The 10274-nt window shown below is 39.9% G+C and overlaps 1 protein-coding gene across 1 annotated transcript in view; it reads left to right on the top strand.

Annotated features, from left to right (window-relative positions):
- Positions 1 to 7493: 7493 nt before the first annotated feature.
- Positions 7494 to 10274, top strand: part of EPS8L1 (EPS8 like 1) — a 43207-nt gene continuing 40426 nt past the window's right edge. The window contains exons 1-2 of the mRNA XM_032237604.1: positions 7494 to 7510; positions 10118 to 10161. Coding sequence (XP_032093495.1) covers positions 7494 to 7510; positions 10118 to 10161 — 61 coding nt within the window. The remainder of the gene's footprint in view (positions 7511 to 10117; positions 10162 to 10274) is intronic.

Here is a 10274-nt window from a genome sequence, read left to right as displayed (position 1 = left end):
AGTATCTTCTTCCAAGAATGTGCAGGTACACACACACACAACATAATCTCCACTTGTGGGATCTGCAGATCACTATAGTATCTTCTTCCAAGAATGTGCAGGTACTCTGCAGATCACTGTAGTATCTTCTTCCAAGAATGTGCAGGTACACACACACACACACACACACACACACACACACACACACACCATAATCTCCACTTGTGGGATCTGCAGATCACTATAGTATCTTCTTCCAAGAATGTGCAGGTACTCATACATACATGCAGACATACAGACAAACATATATAAAACATAATTTCTACTTGTGGGATCTGCAGATCACTGTAGTATCTTCTTCCAAGAATGTGCAGGTACACACACACACACACACACACACACACACACACACACACCATAATCTCCACTTGTGGGATCTGCAGATCACTATAGTATCTTCTTCCAAGAATGTGCAGGCACACACACACAAACACAGACACACACAGACACACACAAACAACATAATCTCTACATGGGATCTGCAGATCACTGTATGTGCAGGTACTCATACATACATGCAGACATACATACATACAGACATACATATATAAAACATAATTTCTACTTGTGGGATCTGCAGATCACTGTAGTATCTTCTTCCAAGAAGGAAGGAATCCATGAAGGGAATTTGCCATTTAGAAGAGGCCCTCCCCTTCCTGCAGTTTCAGTTGTGTTTCAAGTGGTTTATACGCCAGAGAGAGTGCAAAGTAATTCACCTCAGCAACCAAGCTGCTACTAGCTGCCCAGGTATGCAAGGGGTGTGGCACAGCTGGGAGGTTTGCCTGCGAAGGGACCAGTAAGTCTCGCAAGTCATACAAGAAGCTCATAACTTCTACGTGCCAGTCAGATGTTGCTAGCTTTGTGTCCCAAGGAGAAATGATAGCAGCAGAAGCAAAGAGCTGAGAAGAACAGACTTTTGCCCAGTAAGTAATTCCAATAATATTGGGGATACATTCCTTGGGGTAGGTCTGATGGGTGTGACCAAAAGAATCTTTTTGTGAATCTCTCATATTGAAGGGGGATTTGGGGAACAGAGCAAGGTGGTTAGGAACCTGATCACCATTTCCAGGGACTTTGATAGTACTTGAGTATTGAGTATTGAGTATTGAAACTGGGAATAACAGAAGAGCAGTTCAGGACTCTGGGCTTTGAATTGAGATCAAGGCAGTTTTCCTTCACCCCATGCTTTCAAGCAGTTGGAGTGCAGATTGGAGGACATCGCCTTTCTTTCTGGAGAGCATCAGGTTTGAGGAAAACTGGTCTAAGTCATCAATGTTTCAATAGAAGTGGGCATCACTTTGGAAGCCAAATGTTAATATATTTAGCAGGATTGTGAGCCATAATGGAGAGACTAATGATACCCGCCAAAAAAGGATGGGATAGACAGGCAGGAGGAAGACTGAGGCTATATAGGGTGGAAGGATCTTGGAAGTCTTTTAATGCAACCTCTTGCTCAAGGCAGGAGTCATGCGATCATATCATATATATATATATCAACCAAGATGTCTCTTTTCCCCTGAGTTTTTGGGGGGAAAGTAGTTTTTTTTTTTAAAAAGTGTGGTTTTGGGATGTTCTCTGCTGCAACATTGGGGGAACAGTCCTATCAATGGTTAGCAATCATAGCTAGAAGAGTTACTGAAAAAGAAGAATATTTGCAACTCGTGGTTGAAATGAGGCACACTTGGTTCTCTCTGAGCTTGGTTGTTTTTTTTGCAGATGTTTCATTACCCAAAGTAGCTAACATATTTTGGGTAATGAAACATCTGCAAGGAAACAGACATGCTAAAGAGCACCAAGGACCCCCTCAGGTAAAAGTGATTCTGTGTTCACGGTTTGCTCATTCGACATTAGAGAACAATTCTCTGCGCTGTCTGGGAAGGGCACCTGAATCATGGAAACTTACTCAAAAGCCGACTCTGAAGTTGGGCAACCAGGAACTCAAAGAATAGTTGAAATAAAGTGTGATTGTTGCAGGCTGCCAACACGGATTATGCAAGGTGGGGACTGAGCTGTTCAGCTCCTAGTGGCCTGCCTTGACCGAGGGTGCTGAAAGTTATAATTCAGCCACAATGATATTACAGGGTATAGAATTGCTGTTCTCTGCCCTTTTGAACAGATTACTTCTAAAACACTGGAGCTGGAACCGAACCCTCAATTTGCACTTAGAAAAATATTGGATCTTTAAAACTCAGAGAAAGTGTACGTGTGGCACTGTGTGTTTGAACAAGGAGTGGGAAAAGTGCTCTTGATAAATGGGCACACTTGGAGTCCACACATTGTGTACCGCTTTATTTGCATCCACGTTGGCCAAAAGGCAGGATGTCCATTTTAAAAATGAGAAAAGAGGCTAAGAGCCAAGATTTGGGAGTAACACTGAAATGTGCACTGTAGTCTTAAATTCTCTGAAGGAAGATACAGATAATCCTTGACTTACGACCACAATTGAGCCCAACATTTTGCCAAGTACATTTTGCCCCATTTTACAACCTTCCTTCTCAGTTTTTTAATGAGTCTTCGCGGTTGTTAAGTGAGTAACCTGGCTGATAAGTGAGTTTAGTTTCCCCAATGACTTTACTTGTCAGATGGTCACAAAATGTGATCACAAGACCCACAAGACACTGAAACCATCATAAATATAAAACAGTTGCCAAGAATCTGCATTTTAATGACATGACCATGAGGATGCTACAACAGTCGTAAGTTTGAAAAAGGTCATGTCCCTTTATTCAGTGAGGTTCTAACTTCGAATGGTCACTAAAAGAATAGTTGTAAGTCGAGGACTACCAGTAGTAGGAATTAAACTAAATCTGGAAAGCAAAATTGTAGTAAATGATGCCGAGAAAGTCCAGGCTGCATAGACCGAGGTTTTGTTACTTTTGTGGCTTCCTAGGATTAGGCACAGGTTCAAAATGAAGAATAAGTTTTGAGCATAATACACAGATCTCCTAATAAAGAATCAATATTTAGCCATGGTTTAGCAATGATACAAGCCTTTTTTGGTCAAAAGATTACACTTCTATGTTTTTTTTAATACCTTGCATGCCAACAGCAGATGTAGCATCTGTGACATTGGAAGTATGGGCAGTCCTTGTTTTACAACCAGAATTGAGCCCAAAATTTCTATTGCTACATGAAACATTTGTTAAGCGAACCTTGCCCCATTTTATGACTTTACTTGCCACAGTAGTTAAGTGAATCATTGTGCAGCTAGTGTTAGTGACATGGTTATTAAGTGAATCTGGCTTCCCCATTGCCTTTGGTATCGGAAAGTCACAAAAAGTGACTTCGCATGACTCCCCAAGACACCGCAACCATCATAAATATGAGTCAGTTGTTAAGTGTCTGAATTTTGATCACCTGACCACGGGAACACAGCAATGGTCGTAAGTGTGAAAAACGATCTAAGTCACTTTTTTCAGTGCTGTTGTAACTTTGAACTGTCACTAAATGAACTATTGTAAGTCAAGGACTATATGTACAGCACAGCCAACTTTAAACATTTGTCCCTAAGGCTATCAATGCAGGGAAGATGGTTAGCTCTTCTTTAAAATCCATCTCATTTGCATAGCTAGCAGAAGAAAAAAGGGGAGATGGCTAAGCAGTGGCCCTTCTCCACCTGAACCTTAAACTCAAAACACCACCTAACTGAAAAATCCAAATTTCTCATCACAACCACCACTTCTATATTAATTATTGGTCATAGTTGCTAAATTCATGTGCACAAATCTGTAGCTGGATGTAGATCTTGCAAAGAACTGATGGTCCTGGTCTCCTTTCTCTTAAAAAGAATATTTTAAGCCTTTACCTTCAGGCTTGTAACCCAAAACACCTTGTGCAAATTTCTCTTCCCCTAAAGAACATTTGTGATGTAAAACCAGGGAGTGGTTGCGTTGATCAATCACTCAGCAGAGTGGCAACCCACCTTTAATAAACAGAATTGTCACCCGGTGTCATGAAGGGGTGTGGCAATTTGCAAGATTCTCAGGAAGCAGCAGTGCTAAGTTATTTTCCTTTCTTCAACAGGCAGGCGCAGAAAAACACACACCCTTCCGAAAAACACCCAACGCACTGTTTTCGTATTTGCAGTACATTGTGTACATACACATGGGTTTTAAAAAATATTTTTCATTATATAGAAGACAATGAAATCAAAGGCAAAAAGGAAAGGGGGGAAAAGGTATGGAGTGAGGTGGGGGGAGAAGGAAAACACCCATTGATTTCCGCAGTAGAATAAAAAATGATAAAATAATAAAAATGATAAAATACAGCCTCAGCTTTTACTTTTACATATTTAGCATAGACTAGCCATTTCTATAACAACAAAAGTATCAAATCAAACCTTGCTTTTTAACAATTTCTTAAATAACAATAGCACTTAGAAATTATAGACCGCCTCACAGTGCTTTACAGCCCTCTCTAAGCAGTTTACAAAGTCAGCATATCTCCCCCAACAATCTGGGTCCTCATTTTCCAGCCTTGGAAGGATTGAAGGCTGAGTCAACCTTCAGCCGGTGAGAATCGAGCTGCTGAACTGCTGGCAGTCAGCAGAATTAGCCTGCAATACGTATTCTAACCACTGCACCACTAAGGTTAAGTGGTGGCTAGCTGTTAGCATGCTCACAACTTATTGATAAATGGCACCATTAAAGACAGAATTGCAATGGTCGACTCCAGTGGTTCCCAAACTTGGCAACTTTAAGACTTGTGGACTTCAACTTCCAGAATTCTCCAGCCAGCTGCTGGCTGGAGAATTCTGGGAGTTGAAGTCCACAAGTCTTAAAGTTGCCAAGTTTGGGAACCACTGGTCTACTCAGTAGTCTTGTCATGTCACATTGCCACATTCGCGCTGTTTTTCCCATTTGTGGAACTGAGGTGGGTACAGCCTGCACTTGATGCATCCGGCCAGTTTAGCACCCTGCTACACCTTTGCACCCTTCCTCACTAGGAAATAGATAATATGTGCATACAACAAGCTGACTGTTTTTATTAGCTTCTCCCTCAAAAGACAAGAGGGGTTGGCCTGATAAACTCAGAGTGGGTGAGATGGGAAACAGACCTTAGCTACGCACCTTCCAGATAACCTGATATGGATTAAAATCTTCATAGGTAATTTATGCACTGAAAAATTATGCTGGTAAACATTTCCTTAATGGATGGACTTCATTTTGCATTAAGTCTTTGTACAATTTGTTTGTTTTGGCTGACTGATTATGTAGACTCTACCAAATCTGGTTTCTACACCATGGTTTACAGTTTTGCATGTTGGCGCAAAACAAGCCATGATTTTGAAATAATGTTTTATTGTTTTGCCTTGTTGATGCAAACTCACCCAACACTGGTTTATAAATCAAAGTTTTCATATTGGTGTAGAACTAGACTACAATGGTGAAACAAATAAGAGCTTAGTGTGATTTGTACACTGAATCATTGGCTGCTTTTTAATCAGTGCTTTTTATTGTTGATTAAGGCACAACCTCGGCCAATTTTAAGATGTCTAGATTTCAATTCCCAAAATTCTCCAGCATGCTGCTGCATTCTGAGAGTTGAAGTCCACACATGCTGCCTGAAGGAATTTGGGAGTTGAAATCCATACAGGCAACTTTAAAATTCTGGGAATTGAAGTCCCACATTTTAAACTTGCCGGGGTTGAGAAACATATGTTTAATGTGTGGCATTTCCAAAATGGGGGAATCTTTAAATGTGTTGGACTCCAGCAATTGCTTAAAGATAAAGGTTCCCCTCGCACATATGTGTTAGTCATTCCTGACTCTAGGGGGCAGTGCTCATCTCCATTTCAAAGCCAAAGAGCCAGCGCTCTCTCTCTGTCTCATTGGTCATGTGGCCGGCATGGCTAAACCTTGAAGGTGCATGGAACTCTGTTACCTTCCCACCAAAGGTGGTTCCTATTTTTCTACTTGCATTTTTACATGCTTTTGAACTGCTAGGTTGGCAGAAGCTGGGACAAGTAACGGGAGCTCACTCCATTGCACAGCACTAGGGATTCAAACAGCCGAACTGCTGAACTTTCTGATCAACAAGCTCAGCGTCTTAGCCACTGAGCCATCTCTTCCCTTTTTCATGGGAATTGCACGCTAACAAACCCAAAGGGTTGAAGTCACAAAAGGGTGATCTAATGGATTCCCGCAGTGAGGAATTATCTATTAGTAGAGTACTATTATTTTACTCTGGGGACAAACTAGAATAATTTTTTTTTACTTCAAGTAATTATTTCAAGTAATTTGTTTTCCTATGTTTGGGCTAGGCCCCTCATTGGCAGTACAGTTAAATGAACTGTTATGTTAAGTAATGGGGGAGGGGTGTTTCATCATGTTTTTGAGAACAACAGACAACCTATTAGCTGGCTAAATTCAGAATTGCTAAAGTGAAATTCTGCAGTCAAATGCATCAACCTGAAACCACGCAAATTAAGTTATGGATTGTTGTATGAACTGAGGCTGCATTTGATCAAAGCTGGTCAAAACCAAAATCAGAATTTAAATCATTGTGTAATGTTGAGCCAGGTACAATTTCTCAACCTAACTTGACTATTCAGGACTGTGATGAAATTAAAAGGAAAGCCATGTAAGGCCCCCTCAGTCTTTGGGGCCATAAAATATCAGGTAGAAATGTAACCGAAGACATGTAACTAACCCATAAATAAATACAACTGGTCAGTTAATGAAGAAATTAAAGAATGTGGAAATGAACACTATATCTTTCAGGCATTGGCATTTCCTATTTTCCCCAGACTGGGCACCTGAAACCAGAATTTTCGAGGGGGAAAAGTCTCTTTGATTTAAATTTATGTAGCACATTGGTCCTAAGATGTGAGGGATTGATTTATGTTTTATTGATATTTATTGATATCCAGCCTTTATTATTTTTACAAATAATTCAAGGAGGTGAGCATATCTAACACACCTTCCGGCTCCTATTTTCCCCACATCAACAACCCTGTGAGGTGACTTGGGCTTAGAGAGAGGGACTGCCCCAAAGTCACCATTCACTTTCATGGCTAAGGTAGAACTTGAAGTCATAGTCTCCTGCTTTCTTATCTGATGCCTTAACCATTAGATCAAGCTATAATGCAAAGTGCTTTATCAAATCTTGCAGTTGGAAGATTGAATTTTCCAGAAATATTATTTAGGCAACTTCAGTCGAGTTAAAATGGACTGGGAAGATAAAGATTGGGGACATAGCTTTGGACAGAAAATGATTCCCCCAAATAAAAAAAAATCTATAGAATTTCTATTTGGAACTTTTGGCACTGCGGTTTGAGTTGGGTTTTATCTTGAATTTTGACTCCATAATGTTCTTGCAGTGGGAAGTCAGGTCTTGGCTGCTGTTCTTGGAGCTGTGGGACAAAACCCACGTGTTCTTGGACAAATTGCTGATTTTTCTTCTCTTCCTTTGTAAAGGTAGTGGTGTGAATTTCAGAGAAAATTGCTAACATCATGAGCGACTCCGGAAGGTAAGCATGTGAGAAAAATATTCTATTTTTAATACCTGCCTGACTAAAGAGATAAATTACAAAATTTCTGGGATCAACTCTTCCCAAAAGATAGACCAAGCATTGTCCAAGGCATTGTGTTCGAAGAGTACCTCTATGATGGAATCTGATTCTGTATCTGATTCCTTTTGGTTGCTTCTGCTGGTGAGATCCACTCAATGAAAACTAGCTTTCGTTTTCAGTATCTCAAAAAACTCAGTAGAAGTGTGATAAAACCCTTTTGTAAATATTTTGTAAATATTTAAGATGTGGGGGGATGGATTCCTAAATGCAATCTGGAAAACTATTGCACATCGGGAAAGATACAAAGGATTTGTTTATAGCAGGGATCTCTAACCTTGGCAACTTTAAGACTTATGGACTTCAACTCCCATAACTCCTCAATCAGCCATACTGGCTGAGGAATTCTTAGAGTTGCACTCCACAAGTCATAAAGTTGCCAGGTTTGGAGATCCCTTCTATAGTCAGATACAATAGCTATCAGTATCTTGGTGAAGATTCACAGTCATCCAGGTAGAGTAGTCTGGAAGTTGACTTATGGCAACTAGACTTTGTTGTTGTTGTTGTTGTTATTTGAAACATTTTGCTGCTTATCTAGATAGCTTAAGAAAAAGACTGAAGAAACTATTTGAACAAGCAGAGAAATGTTTTAAACAGAAAAAAGAAAAGAAGTCCAGTTGTCATGAGCCAACCTCTAGTCTAGAGTCTAGACCAGTGTTTTTCAACCTTTTTTGTGCAAAGGCACACTTTTTTCATGAAAAAAATCATGAGGCACACCACCATTAGAAAATGTTAAAATTTTTTAACTCTGTGCCTATATTGACTATATATAAAGTGTTTTTCCCACGGCACACCTGACACTATGTCACGGCACACTAGTGTGCCGCGGCACAGTGGTTGAAAAACACTGGTCTAGACAATAGCTGTCAGCCTTCCCAGGTAGTCTACACAGAAGATATGTCCAGGTGAACTAATTCTACTTTATTCTAAGGCTACCTCAGCAGAATCTTGCAAGTCTGAAAGTACAAATTTCTCACCATTTTTAAAAAACACATTTAAGTTAAGAAGATTTTTCCCACCCGACCTGTTATGCAGCCAAGGGTTATGCCATCCCTTATGTGAGTATTCCCTAGGCAGCATCTCTCCCCTCCTTTTATTTATGTAGTTTTTCAGGTGGCAACTGCTGTTTTTAGAAAGTTTTGAAAGGCATGATTCAGCCAGGATCTGATGAAATTAAGGAACATGGCTCATAGTTTATATTGTTTTCTTCTTCAACATGCTGATCTCTAGGTGTTTTGGGTTATAATAAATCTCATCATCCCTAGCTAGGGGACGTGCATGGGGTTTATAGGAACTGTAGCACTGTATACCAACTCTGCAGAGCTCCAGGTTGAGAAAGATTTATTAAGATCTTCTCCAGTCCACCCTTTCCTCCAGAACCTGAGCAGGTCTTCCCAGGTGCTCACCTCTCTAAGGAGATACAAAGATGTAAAAGACCTCTGAAGAACCCAAAATAACTTTCCTTGTTAGAAATCTAAGCAACTCTGGCAACCCTCATTTCTACTGAGATGTTAGCAAGATTGAAAACAATCCCTGTAATCTTCATTAGCATCTTCATTGCTCTTCAGTTAGTCACCGCCGTTTCCTTTCCATCTTGCCTTGAGGCACAGCTATTGATCATCATCATTAATGCCTAAGGAATGGCCACTAACTCAGATCAAAGTATGCCAAGAATCCGTATTGTATTCTGTTCTCATTCTGGTAGCCTTTGGCAAGGGCATAACCACGGTAATATTATTCCTTCTTCCTTTCTGCCTTTTCAAATGAGTTTGTGTCATTGGGACTATTATTCAAATGCAAGTCTGAAATTAAGGTTTAAGGGCTACTAGTTGTGGTAAAAACCATCCAGATGAAAGGGTGTAACCTTGCTTGGGAGCTCAATGAGGATTAAACAACAAGTTATTGTATTAATGTCTTTTAAATTGTTTAAATTGTTTTAGAATTTAAGGATTGTAAACTGCCTAGAGTCACTTGCTTGAGAGGGGTGGCTATAGAAATTGAATGAGTAAGTAAGTGAGTAAGTAAGTAAGTAAGTAAGTAAGATCAAGTAGCATAATTATAACTGGGGTTTTTTTGGACTAAATTGTAGATTTTGTTGAAATAGCGATAGTAAGAACACATGGTAATATAACAGTATATTACTAAGTATATTGCTGAAGTGTTATATTACTGAAGTATATTACTTTATAGTTCTTTACAATCCTCTCTAAGCAGTTTATAGAGCCAGCATATTGCTTCCAATAATCTCAGTCCTCATTTTACCAACTTTGGAAAGATGAAAGGCTGAGACAACCTTAAGCCATCAGGATTGAACTGCTGGCTATAGGCAGAATTAGCCTGCAATACTGCATTCTAACCACTGCTTCTGCAAAGGATATTGCAAAGAACAGGGCTAATAAGACTTGGGGATTCTCAGGGAGCCTGGAAGCTTAGCAAAATTTGAGAAGGCAGGGCATTTGGGCTGGAGAAGCTAAGATTGTCATCTGATTTGTCTGTTTTCCTTCCCAGTTTATTTGGTGATGTTCACAAGCCTAGTGCCAGAGCCATCTATGGTGAGTTTGGGACCATGGGAATATAATCAAGGGAACACTTTTGTATTGGGATGATTGTTGGACTGAAAGTTATTTCATCTTGCAGCTCTACTATCCTTAGCAACTAACAATTC

This window comes from Thamnophis elegans, chromosome Z (genome assembly GCF_009769535.1).
Source record: "Thamnophis elegans isolate rThaEle1 chromosome Z, rThaEle1.pri, whole genome shotgun sequence".
Classification (NCBI taxonomy): domain Eukaryota; kingdom Metazoa; phylum Chordata; class Lepidosauria; order Squamata; family Colubridae; genus Thamnophis; species Thamnophis elegans.
The sequence above is the reverse complement of the archived record's forward strand: the minus strand, read 5'-3'. Positions and strand labels throughout refer to the sequence as shown.